At 49.0% G+C, this 19,312-nt stretch overlaps 1 protein-coding gene across 4 annotated transcripts in view; it reads right to left on the bottom strand.

The window, feature by feature from the left end:
- Positions 1-19,312, bottom strand: part of LOC310648253 (RNA-binding protein 33-like) — a 265,966-nt gene that overhangs the window by 98,520 nt on the left and 148,134 nt on the right. For all 4 annotated transcript variants that reach the window (XM_083375996.1, XM_083375998.1, XM_083375997.1 and 1 more), the window contains one exon: positions 3,651-3,938. In XM_083375996.1, the coding sequence (XP_083232122.1) occupies positions 3,651-3,938 (288 nt within the window). The remainder of the gene's footprint in view (positions 1-3,650; positions 3,939-19,312) is intronic.

Here is a 19,312-nt window from a genome sequence, read left to right as displayed (position 1 = left end):
TGTTTCTCCCCATCCAGACCCGGACCGCATCCAGGCAACGGGACATCACGGCGAGGGCATCGCTGGGTTGGTTCGGGGTGGAGAAAAAAAGTTGGGTATCATCAGCATACTGATGATACCCCACCCCGAAACCATGAATGATCTCGCCCAGCGGCTTCATATAGATGTTGAACAGGAGGGGAGAGAGAACCGACCCCTGAGGAACTCCACAAACGAGAGGCCTCGGGGCGGATCTCTGCCCTCCTGTCAACACCGACTGCGAGCGGCCCAGGAGATAGGAGGAGAACCACTGCAAAACAGTGCCTCCCACTCCCAACCCCCTGAGACACCGCAGTAGGATACCATGGTCGATGGTATCAAAAGCCGCTGAGAGATCTAATAGTACTAGGACAGAGGAACAACCCCTGTCCCGAGCCCGCCAGAGATCATTCACCAGCGCGATCACTGCTGTCTCCGTGCTGTACCCGGGCCTGAAGCCCGATTGGTACGGGTCAAGGTAATCAGTTTCCTCCAGGAACAGAGGAAGCTGATGCACCACCACACTCTCAACAACCTTCACCAAAAAGCGAAGGTTGGAGACCGGATGATAATTATTTAAAATCACTGGGTCCAGGGCAGGCTTCTTGAGAAGGGGCCTCACCACCGCCTCCTTCAAAGCGGCGGGGAAGACACCCTCACTCACAGAGGCAGATATTACTGCCTGGAACCAGCTTCGTGTCTCCTCCCGAGCTGCATAAATCAGCCAGGAGGGACACAGATCCAATAAACAGGTGGTGGAGCTCAGCCTTCCCATAATCCTGTCCACATCATCAGGGGAAACAGGATCGAACTCAGTCCAGATAACATGCTCAAGACCGTCCGATTCCTCCACGTCACACTCTGCCCAGTCAGAGTCCAAACCGGCCCAGATCTGAGCGATTTTGTCCGTCAGATGATGACTAAACTCCACGGCCCGACCCTGCAAGGGCTCCTCCCTCACCTCCTGATTAAGAAGGGAGCGAGTCACCCTAAACACAAACCCAGCCTGTACCAATGCCTTCACAGATAACAAATTAAACTTTAGTTTAGGCACATATAACATTGATAAATGTTCATTAATATGTGGACAGTATGCACTACCTTCACCAGAGGCTTTCATCCTCCAGCCATTTGCTAAAGACACATACTGTTTACTCTTAATCATGTGAGCAAACCTCTTTAGTCTTGGTTATACACTGAGAAGCCCCACTATCAACCACCCACAAATCATGGTTTGAGGATGTTGAAGAACCAAAAGCAGCTAAACCAACATCTTTTCTTATTCTCCTATTGCTATCTGCATTCTGTTTCCTGCCCTTCTTACAGAATCTAGCAATATGCCCTTTAGCCCCACAAGAATAACATTTCTTAGCAGTATATGCAGTAGTAGACTGTTGTTCCTCTTGTGGTTGTGTCTCTCTCAGCTGGTCTCTGTCTTGCCTTCTTCTGGACTCTTCCAGCAATCTCCCAGTTATGATTGTTAATGTTAGTTCCTCTCTGGTCAGGACTTCTAAAGAAGAGACATACGCATCATAGCTTTCATCCAAAGATGAAAGAATGATATACACCTGATGCAGCTCCGAGAAAATCAGCTCCTTTTTATGTAGCTCTTGCAGAGTTTTCTTCATGAATACCAGATGAGCTAACATATCTCCATCCTTCTGAAGACGAGCCCTAAACAGTTTGCGCGTAAGGTGTACATGTTCACTCACACTATCACGAACATAAATTCTTCGCAAAATGTCCCAACACCTAGCAGCAGACTCCTCACCACGGATATGGACAAGCTGCTGGTCATTCAGTGTTAGTCCAATTATGCAAAGAGCTTTTTCGTTGTCACAGTTAAATTTCTCTATCTTCCTTGCATCGTCTTCATCTTCTGGATCCCAGGCAGTCACATCTGGTGGGTTATGCACTACAGCCCATAGTCCTTCCTTGCACAGAAGCAAGCAGCATTTTGTGGATCAGGAAACATAGTTTGTCCCATCTAACCGGGTTATCCAGGAGATGCCTGTTGACTGTTCTTGTGCCATCGTTTAAAATTGGATTGTTAACACAAACTCAGCAGATTCTTGATATGGTACTGTGTATACTAGCTCTCAGTACATTCCTGGGCCCATAACCAATGTCAGGAATTGTGCAGAGATTTCCTTGAGCTAACAAGAAGTTGCACAGACAAAAAAGGGTACTGAGAGCAGCAAAGTTCACACAGTAACCACACAGATACACCGAGGTGTGAAAAACAGAATACTTTACTTTGTGGTGTAATACAAAGCACAGTCAAAAATAAACAGTCCAGGTCATACACGTGTAAAGAACAGATAAACGATAGTAACAGTCCAAGGAGTATTCCAAATACAAAGTCTTCTTACCGGTCCAAAGGTCAAAACACAGTTGTTCAGGTTTAACACAGTAGCAAACCAACAATAGCAGTAACAGAGTAACTAACAGTGAAAAAACAGCGAGAGCAGAGAGCGCGAAACTACGTCCCTAGCTCCCTCTTATGGCCGTTGGGAAGCAAACACACCCTTGGCCAATCATCACATTTAAAGTGATACCATACATCATGGCTTATATATTTCCAACCCAACCAGGTAGGCTTAATCATATGCCTAACACTATCCATCAAATAAAAGCTGGGAAGAGTGGAGATGTAGGCCAGCAGAAAAATTGGTGGGAAGGAGTTTTCCTTAGCTTCCATTTGCAATGCAAACATGCTGTATATTTTTAGACATGTGCAAAATAGCAATCTGACTTTTTACGTATGTACAACAGTACCATTCAGATTTAATAGTCATTGAGGCTTAATGTTCTGTTCCAGCCTACGACTGGCCCTGTTTGTGTGACAGGGACAACCCCTTTTTCCTTTTGACAAATTAATAGGAAAAAACCCAACCCAAATTTATTTACAGTTCAAAAATGATAAAGTCTTTCAAACAAAAAAACAGCAGAATATTTTCTTCAATAAATGATTCAAAACATCAAACAAGAGTCAACAAAAAAGAGTCAAACAGATTAGCAAGAACAGACCAGGATTCTCTTTGAATGTCTCCAAACGGTTGCCTTCAGCAACCAGCACCGTCCACACCTTCCCCTTTTATTATCTGTCCCAAGGCGTGGCTTCTCAATGCCTTCTCCTTTCATTGAGTTTCCTCACAGATTTTCTCTGCTCTGCTCTGCTGGATTGCCTTCTGCTTCTAGCATCTCTGAACAGATTCAGCTGTGACTCTTCTGAGTCTGACACCTCGTACTCACACAGCTGAGCCTCATGAGGAACATGACTGGAGGGGCCAGGCTGAGAGTCCTGCAGTGCATCAGAGCCTCCCTGTGACACTGAAGGCTCTCCAAACCCCTCCTCCTCCTCCTCCTCCGATTCCTCAGACTCAGCTGCTGGGAGCACAGGCTGATACTGAAACACAACACTTAACAAACACCTCTTCTTCCTAAATGATAGGTTAAATCAAAACTTTTTAAAGTTCCTGAACATTTAAAAAGAACATATTTTGGCAGGTAATAACAGTATAACACAAGTACAGTAGAGTACAGAGTCTATCTCAAGTGACCTTTCCTCAAAACCACTGTTAAACGGAAGATAAGTACCCGAATGGGCCTTTGCTAGAAGGAACCCCTACCTCTGGTTCAGATAGGACCTCCGTTTTAGGTTGAGTCATGGGAATAACTGCTCTAGGCTTGGTCTCAGTCCTTCCCAGTTGGTTCTTGACACCTGTAAAAGGCCTTGTAACAGGTGTGGTGCTAGTAATCGGTTTCACTTGAGCAGCAGGAGCTGAAGTTCGTTGTTTGTTAGCAGCCTCAATAGCATGCAAAGGTGCTATTGGCAATTCACGCAAATTACTATTCCTTAGGGTAGATGACTGGATCTGCTGGTTTGGACGTTTTACAATGCTTTGCGTTGGTGTGTTCTGAAAGAAAAAAACTTATTAAAAACTTATCCTGTAACACATATCTCAAATAAGTCAAAATTCAGGGTTACTCAATAGAGCAGAATTGATGTACAGTGAGGGAAAAAAATATTTGATCCCCTGCTGATTTTGGACGTTTGCGCACTGACAAAGAAATGATCAGTCTATAATTTTAATGGTAGGTTTACTTTAACAGTGAGAGACAGAATAACAACAAAAAAAATCCAGAAAAACGCATTTCAAAAAAGTTATAAATTGATCTGCATTTTAATGAGTGAAATATGTATTTGATCCCCTATCAATCAGCAAGATTTCTGGCTCCCAGGTGTCTTTTATACAGGTAATGAGCTGAGATTAGGAGCACTCTCTTAAAGGGAGTGCTCCTAATCTCAGCTTGTTCCCTGTATAAAAGACACCTGTCCACAGAAGCAATCAATCAGATTCCAAACTCTCCACCATGGCCAAGACCAAACAGCTGTCCGAGGATGTCAGGAACAAGATTGTAGACCTACACAAGGCTGGAATGGGCTACAAGACTATCGCCAAGTAGCTTGGTGAGAAGGTGACAATAGGTGGCGCGATTATTTGCAAATGGAAGAAACACAATATAAATGTCAATCTCCCCCGGTCTGGGGCTCCATGCAAGATCTCACCTCATGGAGTTTCAATGATCATGAGAATGGTGAGGAATCAGCCCAGAACTACACAGGAGGATCTTGTCAATGATCTCAAGGCAGCTGGGACCATAGTCACCAAGAAAACAATTGGTAACACACTATGCCGTGAAGGACTGAAATCCTGCAGCGCCTGCAAGGTCCCCCTGCTGAAGAAAGAACATGTACAGGCCTGTCTGTAGTTTGTCAATGAACATCTGAATGATTCAGAGGAGAACTGGGTGAAAGTGTTGTGGTCAGATGAGACCACAATCAAGCTCTTTGGCATCAACTCAACTCACCGTGTTTGGAGGAGGAGGAATGCTGCCTGTGACCCCAAGAACATCATACCCACCGTCAAACATGGAGGTGGACACATTATGCTTTGGGGGTGTTTTTCTGCTAAGGGGACAGGACAACTTCACCGCATCAAAGGGACGAAGGATGGGGCCATGTACCATCAAATCTTGGGTGAGAACCTCCTTCCCACTGCCAGGGCATTGAAAATGGGTCATGGATGGGTATTGCAGTATGGCAATGACCCAAAACACATGGCCAAGGCAACAAAGGAGTGGCTCAAGAAGAAGCACATTAAGGTCCTGGAGTGGCCTAGCCAGTCTCCAGACCTTAATCCCATAGAAAATCTGTGGAGGGAGCTGAAGGTTCGAGGCTGATGTTTAATGACTTGGAGAGGATCTGCAAAGAGGAGTGGGACAAAATCCCTCCTGAGCTGTGTGCAAACCTGGTGGCCAACTACAAGAAACATCTGACCTCTGTGATTGCCAGCAAAGGTTTTGCCACCAAGTACTAAGTCATGTTTTGCGAAGGGGTCAAATACTTATTTCACTCACTAAAGTGCAAATCAGTTCATAACTTTTTTGAAATGCGTTTTTCTGGATTTTTTTTGTTATTCTGTCTCTGTTAAAATAAACCTACCATTAACATTACAGACTGATCATTTATCAGTGTGCAAATGTACAATATCAGCAGGGGATCAATTCCTTTTTTACCTCACTGTATCTTTTGGAGTGTTGGCTATTCCTGCCAGTTTGGTATCGTCTGCAAATTTGATGAGTTCCCATTTATCCCCTCATCCAAATCATTAATGAAGATGTTGAAGAGCACTGGGCCCAGAACAGAGCCCTGGGGCACCCCACTACACACTTCCCTCCATGTAGATGCAGTTCCATTGAAGACCACACGCTGAGTACAGCTGGTCAGCCAGCTACAAATCCATCTGGTGGTGATGCTGTCTAACCCACATTTTTCTATCTTATCAAGTAGTAGGTTGTGGTCTGCTTTATCAAATGCCTTACTGAAGTCCTAGTATCCACAGCATTCCTCTGGTTCACTAATGTTGTTACCTGGTCAAATAATGCAATAAGATTTCTTTGGCATGATCTTTTTTTGACAAACCCATGTTGGCTTTTGGTAATGACTTTGTTTGCCAGTGGACTTACTGTTTCCTTGACATTTTTCTTATTGTTTATATGTTGAAAGAAACTTTTTAAATTAACTTTGACTTTTGTTGCAAGTCTTTGTTCATTCTGATCCTTTGCTTTCCTGAGTTCACCTTTGCAGATTCAGGCTATCTGCTGATACAGGTAATCCCTGAGTTACGGTCATTCGCTTAACGCTTGTTGGAAGTTACATGATCAGTGCCCCCTAGTGTTTATGAGCAAATCCCAAAATTACAACTATTGCAGCACCACAGCAGTTGTTTGCCCTTACAAGCAACTGTCCGCAGAGGCTCTGCAATATTCACCCTATTCCTCTCCCTGCTCCTCACAACTGCTTCCCCCTCCCTTCCTGCCGCATTCACCTTGCAAAATCTGTCTCCTCTGCTGCAGTTTCTTTCTCTTTGAGGGAGAGGAGAGTCAGCTTGGAAATGCTTTTCGCACCGACAATTCTCTGGGGGGGGGAGAGAGTGTTTGCTTCGTTTGCAAGCCTATGGGGTAAAGCGTGGAATTGGAGTTGGCCAGGCACAGGAACCAATGCCGTCAATGGCCCAGGTGCGCTGCCTGCTCACGTGCACCAGCCTTAGTTTGATGGCAGGAACGAAGCCTTCAACTGATTGGCGAGGCATTGCGGGGTCAGATCCCTTACACCTGCATCCAAGCTGGAAGCAGACGCAACCACCTGAGCAGCCATGATCCCCCCTCCCCAGACTTTCAGCACCTATAGAGTGCTTTCAAACGCAGCCAGTCCCTGCTTTTGGAAGTGCTCCATAGGTGCTGAAACATTTTTTATCCCAACGGAGATCTGGCAGAGATTGCAAGCTCCATATGCCTGGAATGGGGCACTTGAGAAACGGAGCGCTCCTTTCTGTGCAGTCACACAGGGTGCTTCAAAACGCAGGGAATCCCTGTTTTGAATAGCCCCACCAGAGCACAAACACTCCACAATCCACAATGCCAAATCCTAACCCCCACCCCAGGGCATCCACATTCTTTCACTAACCTCCTTTCCAGCTCCGTTCTCCATGTGCAGGGCAACAAAAGTTTGTGGGACTAAAAAAAAAGATCAATCCGACTTTCCAACTTCTCACAAAAAAAAAAAGATCTCGCAAAGTTGGAAGGTTTGATTGAACTTTTTCTTTTACCGGTAGTCCCACAGGCTTCTTTTGTTGCCCTGCATGTAGTGGTGAAGAACGGAGCTGGAGAGGAGGTTAGTGAAGGGACGATTTGGGGAAGCGAGGGAAGATGGGGAAGGGTCTGTTCTGGCTGCTGCTGCCTCACTCCCCCAGCATCAGGGCTTGGAGGCTTGTTTTCGCCAGAAAGGTGGTTCCGCCCCAGGCACCTGATAGACCCTGAGAGGTTCCAGACGGAGCTTGGGACATTTCCTGCTTCCCTTGCCCACAACTCTGCCAAGGTCCTAGTGGTAGCCTGGGAGAGGGCTGCTGCCGGGGCCTTGGATCGAGTCGTGCCTTTGTGGCCTCTGACCCAGCGCAGATCCCGGGTAGCCCCCTGGTTTACCGAGGGACTCCGAGAGATGAAGCGCCGGAAAAGATGCCTAGAGAGCTGTTGGAGGTCCAGCAGATCCGAATCTGATCAAACACGGCTAAGAACTTGTTTTAAGTCTTACCTAGTGGCGATGGAAGCGGCAAAGCGTGTTTACTTTTCCGCTCTCATTGCGTCCGCAGATAACCGCCCAGCCGCCCTGTTTAGAGTGACCCGCTCACTGCTTAATCAGCGACCGAGGGATGACCCCTTGCAGGGTAGGGCTGAGGAATTTGTACAGTATCTGCAGGACAAAATCACTCAGATCCGGACTGGTTTGGACTCCGACTGGGCGGAATCCGACGGAGTGGAGAGGGCAGGTCTTGATCATACCATTTGGGGTGAGTTTGACCCTGTGACTTTGGATGATGTGGACAGGATTATGCATAGGCTGAGCACTGCAACTTGTTTATTGGACCCATGTCCCTCCTGGCTGGTTTCGGCCGCCGGGGAGGTGACAGGGGGCTGGCTACAGGCAGTTGTCAATGCTTCATTGACAGAGGGTGTCTTCCCCTCCACTTTAAAAGAGGCAGTGGTAAGGCCCCTCCTCAAGAAGCCTGCTCTGGACCCGGGCTCGTTGAATAACTATCGTCCTGTCTCCAACCTTCGCTTTGTAGCGAAGGTTGTCGAGAGTGTTGTGGCGCGTCAGCTTCCGCAATTCCTGGATGAAGCGGACTATCTGGACCCGTACCAGTCCGATTTCAGACCCGGTTACAGCATGGAAACGGCATTGGTCGCACTGGTAGATGATCTCTGGCGGGCCCGGGACAGGGGTTGCTCCTCTGTCCTGGTCCTACTTGACCTCTCAGCGGCTTTTGATACCATCAACCATGGTATCCTGCTGCGAAGGCTCGAGGGGTTGGGAGTGGGAGGCACTGTTTTACGGTGGTTCTCCTCCTACCTCTCGGGCCGTTCGCAGTTTGTAGTGGCAGGGGGGCAGAGATCTACCCCGAGGCCCCTTTCTTGTGGGGTTCCTCAGGGGTCGGTTCTCTCCCCCCTCCTGTTCAACATCTATATGAAGCCGCTGGGTGAGATCATCTGTGGCTTTGGGGTGAGGTATCACCAATATGCCGATGATACCCAGTTGTTTATCTCCACCCTGAGCCAACCCAGTGATGCCCTTGACGTGATGTCCCGGTGCCTGGAGGCGGTGCAAGTCTGGATGGGAAGGAACAGGCTCAGGCTGAACCCCTCCAAGACCGAGTGGCTGTGGATATCGGCATCTCATACTGTCCAGCAGGTTCCATCTCTTCTTATGGGGGGGTTATTGCCCCCCTCAGAAAGGGCCCGCAACTTGGGTGTCCTCCTGGATTCACGACTTAATTTGGAAGACCATCTGGCTGCCGTGACCAGGGGGGCTTTTGCACAGGTTCACCTGGTACGCCAGTTGCGCCCCTTTTTGGACCGAGATGCCCTATGCACGGTCACCCACGCCCTTGTCACTTCTCGCCTGGATTACTGCAATGCTCTCTACATGGGGCTGCCCTTGAAGTGCACCTGGAGGCTTCAACTGGTGCAAAATGCAGCCGTGCAGGTGCTTATGGGAGTATCTCGATACTCCCATGTTACACCCCTCCTGCGCGAGCTGCATTGGCTTCCGGTTGCCCTCCGGGTACGATTCAAGGTGCTGGTAATTACCTTTAAAGCCCTACATGGCTTAGGCCCGGGGTACTTGCGAGACCACCTGCTGCCAATGTCAACCTCCCATCGCCCGGTTCGCTCCCACAGAGTTGGCCTCCTCAGGGTTCTGTAGGCCAGGCAATGCCGGCTGGCGGCCCCCAGGGGGACAGCCTTCTCTGTGGGCCCGCCGACCCTCTGGAATGAACTGCCTCCGGAGCTGTGGACGGCCCCCGACCTTCGATCCTTCCACCGTGACCTGAAGACATGGTTGTTCCAACAAGCGGGCCTGGACTGACCATGGTTTTTGATTTGGTTTTTATTGTGTAAATTGCCCCGTATTTCTTATATTCATTGTTTAATTCTTTTTTAATTTTTGTATTTTATGTCTCTTAATTTTTATTGTTGTGAGCCGCCCTGAGTCCTTAGGGAGAAGGGCAGCATATAAATTTAATAAATAAATAAATAAAAAGCCATTTCTCAAGCCCCTTCCTGTCGAAAACAAGCCTCCTGAGCGAGCGCGTCTTGCTGTTTGGCTCTGTTTGTGCCTGGAAGAGGCTTGAGAAACGGCTTTTCCCGGCAAAAATGGAAAAGAAGCTCGCTCTGGAGTCTTCTTTTCGCCAGGAAAAAGCCATTTCTCAAGCCCCTTCCTGGCGAAAATGGTGTTGTGATTCAGGGTCAGCCTGTGGGTTCGGCAGTTGGGTCGGACGACTCAGAGGAGGAGGAGGGGGGTGTTGAAGAGCTTGCTGATGATGGCCTTGAGGCTCCGCAGAGCCCTCAGCCAGGCCCCTCCCACCTGGTCACGACGGAGACCCAGCTGTGTGAGCCTGACAGCGTGGATGAAGATGACCCACAGCTGGCCCTGTTCAAGGACGCCCGACGCAGGAGGCAGTCAATCAGGAGTAAACAGAGGAAGGCAATGGGGCACCTCAGAAGGAGGCAGAGAGAAGCCACGCCCTGAACTGTTTAAAAGGGGAATGCGTGGGAGGGCTGGTTTGCTGAAGGCAAAAGTTTGAATAGTTCCTGTTTCATGGTTTGTGTTTGCTCTCTTTGCTCTGTTTATGTTTTTATGTTAATAAATTTGGCAGGCTTAGTTCCAGCCTCTTGCCTTCTTGTAAAAGGGGTTGTCCCTGCCTTTTCTGCAGGGCTGGTAGCAGGCTGGTACAGAACAGTTTGCCTTGAGCATCCCACCCCTTACTATTATTATGGAGCAGCTACGTGCTGAGAATGCCCAGCTCGCCCAGCAACTCACTTTGTTGGCAGCTCAGGTGGCTCAACTGCAAGCTCAGGTCCATGCTGCACCCCCACCATCACCCCCACCCAGGAGAAAATGCCAAGTTGCGATGCCAGATAAATTTACTGGCAATCCAGAACTGTTTCCTGCTTTCCTGGGACAATGCCAGCTCTTTATCAGCGTGAGAGCAGCTGATTTCCCCACTGACCGGGATAAGGTGGGGTTTGTGTTAAGCCTTCTTTCGGATGATGCAGCTCATTGGGGCACGCCTCTGCTGGCTCAACCTAGTCCATTGCTGGACAACTTTGTGGGGTTTTGTGATCATATGCGTCTGATGTATGAGGACCCTATAAAGACGCAGACTGCTACTCGACGCCTGAAAGCTCTGAGGCAGGGTCAACGCCCCCTACAGGGCTATATCAGCGATTTTCGGCTGCTTAGCCAGGATTCCACCTGGAATGAGGCTGTGCTTGTGGATGCCTTCCAGGATGGATTGTCGGAGGAGATGTTGGATGAGCTGGCCCGTGTGGATATTCCCTCAGACCTGAATGGGTTGATCCATCTCTGCCTGCGGATCGATGCTCGGTTGCCACCCCACAGACCCCTGCAGCCCCTGTTGTGCGTGAGCCCCCAGTTCAAAGGGAGGAGCCAATGGAGCTGGGTGCCGCCAGGTCTCGTCTATCAGTGACTGAAATGAACAGACGACGATCGGGGGGGTTGTGTTTTTATTGCGGGGACCCTGGGCATTTGACTGCTTTTTGCCCAAAGAAGCGACAGCGGGCATCGGTGACCGAGTCTGCCCCGAGAAAGTCCCCTACTTTTCTGTCGGGAAACGCCCCGAGCCCGATCTAGACGGTGTGATAGATCGGGCGTCCCACAACAACACTGAGCGACGTCTTTCCGATGCTGCCTGTGGACCTCCACGGCATCTGATATCTGAGGCACGTCTGATCCTTCCTGGCAAGCCAGAGGGGATTCCAGTCCATGCCTTAATTGACTCTGGGGCCACCACAAATTTTATGGACTCAGCATTTGTGTCCAAATGGGCTGTTCCCCAGTGCCCGGTGGATCCGCCCATGTTAGTGGAGACTATTGATGGTCGAGTGCTCCTGTCTGGGCCAATTACGGCCGCCACGCAACCATTATGTATGGCCATCAGTTCCCATGTGGAGGCCATCCAGTTCTATATCACCTCAGATCTGCACTTCCCCGTGGTCTTGGGACTGGCGTGGCTCCGGGCGCATGACCCACAGATCTATTGGTCACAGAACTTGGTCACCTTCCCAAGCTTGCAGTGCGTGGACCACTCCCGCCATATCTGTGCCGGCCAGGTGGACGGTTCCCCAGGGGTTTCCTTGCCTCCCGAACTGTCCGACTTTGCTGATGTGTTCAGCGAGACAGAGGCGGATCAATTACCCCCGCACAGGCCCTATGACTGCCCCATTGATTTAGTCCCTGATGCGCCTCTCCCAGTGGGGCGTTTGTACTCCATGTCGGATCCCGAGGTGGCTCCATTGTGGGACTTTCTGGAGAAGAATTTGGCTCGCGGTTTCATCCGGTCCTCGTCCTCGCCAGTGTCTGCACCCGTGCTCTTTGTCAAAAAGTCGGGCGAATTGCGGCTTTGCTGCGATTATAGGAAACTCAACGCCATCACGGTGTGCAATCGTTACCCTCTGCCCCTCATCTCCGAATTCTTGGACCGACTCCGGGAGGCTAAGATCTTCACGAAACTGGACCTGCGTGGAGCTTACAACCTCGTCAGGGTTCGGCCGGGTGATGAGTGGAAGACGGCGTTTGGTACTCGTTATGGACATTTTGAGTCTACGGTGATGCCGTTTGGCCTGACCAATGCCCCCGCTGTGTTTCAGCATTTCATGAACGACATTTTCCGGGATTTGTTGGATCAGTTTGTCGTGATCTACTTGGACGACATCCTGATCTACTCCCCGTCGCGTGAAGTGCACCATCAGCATCTCCATCAGGTCCTGCAGCGACTCCGAGAACATCGACTGTTTGCCAAGTTGGAGAAGTGCCAGTTCTACCGGGTGACCATCGATTTCCTGGGTCACCGCATTTCTCCTGAGGGCATCGCCATGGAGCCGAGTAAGGTTGAGTCTTTGCAGAGTTGGCAACCCCCGCGTCGCGTGAAAAATGTTCAGCGACTTCTTGGGTTCGCCAACTATTACCGAACTTTCATCCCTGGGTTTGCTGCCTTGACAGCCCCCCTCACCCGGCTCCTGCAGAAGAAGACTCGGTTCCAGTGGAACGCTCCAGAACAACAGGCTTTCCAGACTTTGAAGGAAGCCTTCATGAAGGAGCCCATCTTGAAGCATCCTGACCTGCAACGGCCGTTTGGTGTGGAGGCGGACGCCTCCGACATTGCCATTGGGGCAGTGTTACTCCAGGCAACGACGCCCAGTGGTACCCAATTCCCTTGCGCGTACCATTCACGAAAACTGAACCCGTCGGAGCGCAATTATACAATCTGGGAGAAGGAGCTGCTGGCCATCAAAGTGGCGCTCGATGCCTGGAGGCATCATCTAGAGGGAGTGTGGCATCAAATCGAGGTTCGGACGGACCATAAGAATTTGGAAAGCCTGCAGACCGCTCGGAATTTGAACCAACGCCAGATCCGGTGGTCTCTTTTCTTTGCGAGGTTCGACTTCCGAGTTCGGTACATACCTAGCAGGCACAATCAAAGAGCGGATGCTCTGTGCAGAAAGCCCGAATATTCCCGAGTGGAAGACAAGCTTCTGCCCAGGACAGTGATCCCCGTTGAGTCTTTTGCTGCGGTGCGGGAGCCGGTTGAAATACGGGCTCGGATCCGGGAGGCACAGCAGCAGGAGGTGTGGGTGGCTCAGCGGAAGGAGGAGGTGGGGCCAGATTCTCCTTGGACGGTCACGGATGGACTCTTGTATTATTGTGACCGGCTCTACGTTCCAGGAGGGCCACTCAGGGGACTCATCCTCAGCCAGTGTCACGATAACCTGGCGGCGGGGCATTTTGGCCTGTTCAAGACCCTGAACCTGGTCTCCCGTACCTTCTGGTGGCCCCGAGTCTGACACGACGTCCAGTCCTATGTCACCTACTGCATCCCATGCAAACAGGCCAAGTCAGCGACGGGCCCCGCCTGGATTACTGCAGCCCTTGCCGACACCCAAAAGACCCTGGGGGGCTGTGTCCATGGACTTCTTGATGGATTTACCCCCATCCTCTGGTTTTACGACAGTGTATGTGGTGGTGGACATGCTGACCAAGATGGCGCACTTCATCCCCTGTCGCGGCTTACCGTCAGCCCGTGCCACTAGTCGTATGTTCATTCAGCAGGTGTTCTGGCTGCACGGCCTCCCTGATAGAGTCGTCTCTGCTAGGGGGGCCCAGTTTACAGCCCGCCTCTGGTAGGAGTTGATGCATGCGTTGGATATCAAGATTTGCCTCTCATCCGCACATCATCCTCAAACTGACGGGGGAACCGAGAAGGTCATAGGTATTCTGGAACAATATCTGCGCTGCTACGTCAATCTGCAGCAAAACAATTGGGTGGACTATCTGGCCATAGCTGAGTTTGCATTTAACAATTCACAGCACACCTCCACACAGATGACACCGTTCTTGGCCAATGTGGGATATCACCCCCGGTTTTTCCCCCTTTCTCCCGTGGACTCACCGGAGCTGGCAGCGAACGACTTCATGGCAGAGTTACAGGCGATCCATCGATTGGTGCGACGTCAGTTAGAGAAGGCCAAGGCCGATTACAAAAGGTTTGCTGACCGGTCAAGACGGGATACGCCTCCACTATCGTTGGGAGATCGGGTCTGGTTGTCCACCAGGAACCTACCGTCAACACGGCCGGTGAGAATGTTAGATCACCGTTATTTAGGACCGTTCCCAGTCGAGGCTGTCATCAATCCGGTCGCCTATCGCTTAACTCTGCCACGTTCCCTGCGCGTGCACCCAGTCTTTCATCGGTCTCTGTTGGTCCCAGAGCAACCGGCCTGTCCACTCCGCCGAGCGGAACCTCCCCCATCAGGACCTCGTGATGGAGACAGCACCCCCAAGTACGAGGTCGCCAGCATCAGGGACTCCCATTGGCTGAAATGTCGTTTCCAGTACCTGATTGAATGGAAAGGTTACGGACCAGAGGTCTTCACCTGGGAGGACGCGACCGCCGTTCATGCCCCTGCTTTGGTGTCCGCTTTTCATGAACAATTTCCATCCCGACCGCATCCGGATCGGCAGACCCAGGGGACGGGCCCTGCGGTGCGGGATAGTGTTGTGATTCAGGGTCAGCCTGTGGGTTCGGCAGTTGGGTCGGATGATTCAGAGGAGGAGGAGGGGGGTGTTGGAGAGTTTGCTGAGAATAATATTGAGGCTCCACAGAGCCCTCAGCCAGGCCCCTCCCACCTGGTCACGATGCAGACCCAGCTGCGTGAGCCTGACAGCGTGGATGAAGATGACCCACAGCTGGCCCTGTTCAAGGACGCCTGACGCAGGAGGCAGTCAATCAGGAGTAAACAGAGGAAGGCAATGGGGCACCTCAGAAGGAGGCAGAGAGAAGCCACGCCCTGAACTGTTTAAAAGGGGAATGCGTGGGAAGGCTGGTTTGCTGAAGGCAACCGTTTGAATAGTTCCTGTTTCATGGTTCGTGTTTGCTCTCTTTGCTCTGTTTATGTTTTTATGTTAATAAATTTGGCAGGCTTAGTTCCAGCCTCTTGCCTTCTTGTAAAAAAGGTTGTCCCTGCCTTTTCTGCAGGGCCGGTAGCAGGCTGGTACAGAACAAATGGAGCCAAAGTGCACCTCGCTCTTATTGAGAGCAATCCTACAAAAACAAGCGTCCAGAGCGAGCCAGCCTTATTGAGAGCTATCCTGTGAAAACAGCCTCCCTCCGGAGGATTGTTTTTGCCAGGAAGAGGCTTGAGAAATGGCTTTTTCTAGCGAAAATGGAGCCATGAAGCGAGGTGCTCCGTTTCTAAGCATGCATTTGCATGCAGATGGAGCTTCCAGTTTCCCCAAGGTCTCTGTCCTGGTGAAAATTGTTCTGGCAGTGGCGGAAAGGAGTTGGGGGCAGGAGCAAACAAGACGAGAGTTCAAGCTCACTCTCTGCAAAAGAGTATCAGTGCCTGAACTTGCGCGATATTACGGGCACCCAGGAGCTTTCATCGACTCTCCTCTCCCTCAAAGGCAGAAACCGCGGCAGAGAGGAGACAGATCTTTTCAAGCTAAGTGAGTCCAGCACAGCAGGAAGGGAAGGGGAAGCATGAGGTATCTTAATGGATGGGGGAGGCCTTGGGGGCCTATTCCATCACTAGGCCCCCATGCCCTTCCCCACGCTGAGATAACTCATGTGCACTTAACAAGCCACGTGCATCTTAACGAGCAAGGAAGTGATCTCATTCAAAGTACAAGATTCACTGTAAAAAGTTTTTGAGTTACAAGTGGAATAGGCAGGCTCCATTACACTCGTAACTCGAGGACTACCTGTACTCTGCCTTAGATATCTGTCCCTCTTTCCATTTTTTGTACTTGTCCTTTTTGTCTTTCAGTTTATCAAAGAGATTTTTGTGCAACCATACTGGTTTCTTCTTGGATTTCTTGTTTTCTCTTTTTCAGTAGTGTTGTGTTGGACTGGGCTTTTATAATCATATTTTTCAGTGTTTCCGACGCTTCTTGAGTTGTTTTCCCCTTTAGGATTTTCATCCATGGATTTTTTCTTAGCCTCTGAGTTTGTTAAAATGAGCTCTTTTATAGTTTAAGACTCTGGCTGGATTATGTTCTATCTGTTTGCATTATATTGAATTCCAATATGACGTGGTTGCTCTCGCCCAAAGTTCCGGCAACTTCAACACCCTCTATCACTTCTTCTCTATTAGTAAGAATTAGGTACAGTATAACTTTTCCTATAGTTCCCTCCTCTACTTTGTGTATAACAAAGTTGTCAACTAGGTTGTTTAGGAATCTGTTCGATCTCCCACTTGCTGCAGAGTTTGTCTCCCAGTTGATATCAGGTTAGTTAAATCTCCTATTACTACTGTGGTATGTTTCCTACATACATTTGTTAGCTGTTTATCAAAAAGTTAATCTATTTCTTCTGCTTGGTTGGGTGGCCTGTAGTATACACCTATAGCAATGTCATTCTTTTTTCCTTTTATATTGACCCATATGGATTCTAGGTGGTTTTCATCCTTGGTTTTGTGTATTTGTAGAGATGTAGTGATTTTATATATAATGCAACTCCACCTCCTCTTTTGTTAGGTCTGTTTCTTTTGAATAATTTGTATCCTTGCATCAGTACAATCCAGTCATGAGTTTCATCCCACCATGTTTCAGTAATGGCAACATGTACGGATTGCATGGAGTGCCAAAACAGATCATCTAAGACTCAGTTTACGGCAAATTTTTGGCGTGAATTTGTAAGGCTAATAGGGTGCTCTCAAGGCCTCAGTTCGGCTTTTCATCTGAGTACACATGGGGCCGCAGAATGAGCTAACGCCATAATAAACAATACCTACGTTGCTATGTCATCTATCAAATTGGGTGGAACTCCTGCCGTTTGCTGAAGTGATGTACAGTGATGGAGTTTGTGCCCATGCCAGAATACCCAAGGAAACCCCCCTCATCAGTCACCTTATGTGAATGGGTAGAGAGAGGGAAAATGTATTTGATCCCTTGCTGATTTTGTATGTTTGCCCACTGAGAAAGAAATGATCAGTTTATAATTCTAATGGTAGGTTTATTTTAGCAGTGACAACAGAATAACAACAAATTTGACCCCTTCGCAAAACATGACTTACGGTAGTACTTGGTGGCAAAACCCTTGTTGGCAATCACAGAGGTCAGATGTTTCTTGTAATTGGCCACCAGGTTTGCACACATCTCAGGAGGGATTTTGTCCCACTCCTCACTGCAGATCCTCTCCAAGTCATTAAGGTTTCGAGGCTGATGTTTGGCAGCTCGAACCTTGAGCTCCCTCCACAGATTTTCTATGGGATTAAGGTCTGGAGACTGGCTCGGCCACTCCAGGACCTTAATGTGCTTCTTCTTGAGCCACTCCTTTGTTGCCTTGGCCGAGTGTTTTGGGTCATTGCCATGCTGCAATACCCATCCATGACCCATATTCAATGCCCTGGCTGAGGGAAGAAGGTTCTCACCCAAGATTTGATGGTACATGGCCCTGTTCTTCATCCTTTTGATGCGGTGAAGTTGTCCTGTGCCCTTAGCAGAAAAACACCCCCAAAGCATAATGTGTCCACCTCCATGTTTGACGGTGGGGATGGTGTTCTTGGGGTCACAGGCAGCATTCCTACTTCTCCAAACACGGCGAGTTGAGTTGATGCCAAAGAGGTTGATTGTGGTCTCATCTGACCACAACACTTTCACCCAGTTCTCCTCATTCAGATGTTCATTGACAAACTACAGACAGGCCTGTACATGTTCTTTCTTCAGCAGGGGGACCTTGCAGGCGCTGCAGGATTTCAGTCCTTCACGGCATAGTGTGTTACCAATTGTTTTCTTGGTGACTATGCTCCCAGCTAGCTTGAGATCATTGACAAGATCCTCCTGTGTAGTTCTGGGCTGATTCCTCACCATTATCATGATCATTGAAACTCCACAAGGTGAGATCTTGCATGGAGCCCCAGACCGAGGGAGATTGACAGTTATGCCGTGTTTCTTCCATTTGCGAATAATTGCACCAGCTATTGTCACCTTCTCACCAAACTGCTTGGCGATAATCTTGTAGCCCATTCCAGCCTTGTGTAGGTCTACAATCTTGTCCTTGACATCCTCGGACAGCTCTTTGGTCTTGGCCATGGTGGAGAGTTTGGAATCTGATTGCTTCTGTGGACAGGTGTCTTTTATACAGGCAACAAGCTGAGATTAGGAGCACTCCCTTTAAGAGAGTGCTCCTAATCTCAGCTCATTACCTGTATAAAAGACACCTGGGAGCCAGAAACCTTGCTCATTGATAGGGGATCAAATACTTATTTCACTCATTAAAATGCAGATCAATTTATAACTTTTTTGAAATGCGTTTTTCTGGATTTTTTTGTTGTTATTCTGTCTCTCACTGTTAAAGTAAACCTACCATTAAAATTATAGACTGATCATTTCTTTGTCAGTGGGCAAACGTACAAAATCAGCAGGGGATCAAATACTTTTTCTCCTCAGTGTAGGGTTAAGATCCAGAAGGATCTCGACAGACTTGAACATTGGGCGCTATCTAATTCAATGGTGAAAAAAGTAAGGTCCTACATTTAGGCAAGAAAAACCAAATGCACAGGTATAGTATAGGTGGTACCTTGCTCAATCACGGCTTGAAATATCTTGCTTTGCATGTAATGAGTCTATCTCATACAAGTGAAATTTGAAAAATTAGAATATCGTGCAAAAGTTCATTTATTTCAGTAATGCAACTTAAAAGGGAAAACTAAAGGAAGCATGAAGTGCTCCAAAATCTCCTGGTAGACGGCTGCGTTGACCCTGGACTTAATGAAGCACAGTGGACCAACACCAGCAGATGACATGGCTCCCCAAATCAACACAAACTGTGGAAACTTCACACTGGACTTCAAGCATCTTGCAGTGTGTGCCTCTCCATTCTTCCTCCAGACTCTGGGTCCTTGGTTTCCAAATGAGATGCAAAAGTTGCTCTCATCAGAAAAGAGGACTTTGGACCACTGAGCAACAGACCAGGTCTGTTTTTCTTTAGCCCAGGTAAGACGCTTCTGACGTTGTTTGTTGTTCAGGAGCGGCTTGACAAGAGGAATACGACATTTGAAGCCCATGTCCAGGATCCGTCTGTGTGTGGCGGCTCTTGATGCACTGACTCCAGCCTCAGTCCACTCCTTGTGAAAGTCCCCAACACTTTTGAAT

The sequence above is a fragment of the Vipera ursinii genome (genome assembly GCF_947247035.1).
Source record: "Vipera ursinii genome assembly, chromosome: W".
Lineage (NCBI taxonomy): Eukaryota > Metazoa > Chordata > Lepidosauria > Squamata > Viperidae > Vipera > Vipera ursinii.
Note: the sequence above shows the minus strand (reverse complement) of the source record. Positions and strands in the feature narration are given on the sequence as shown.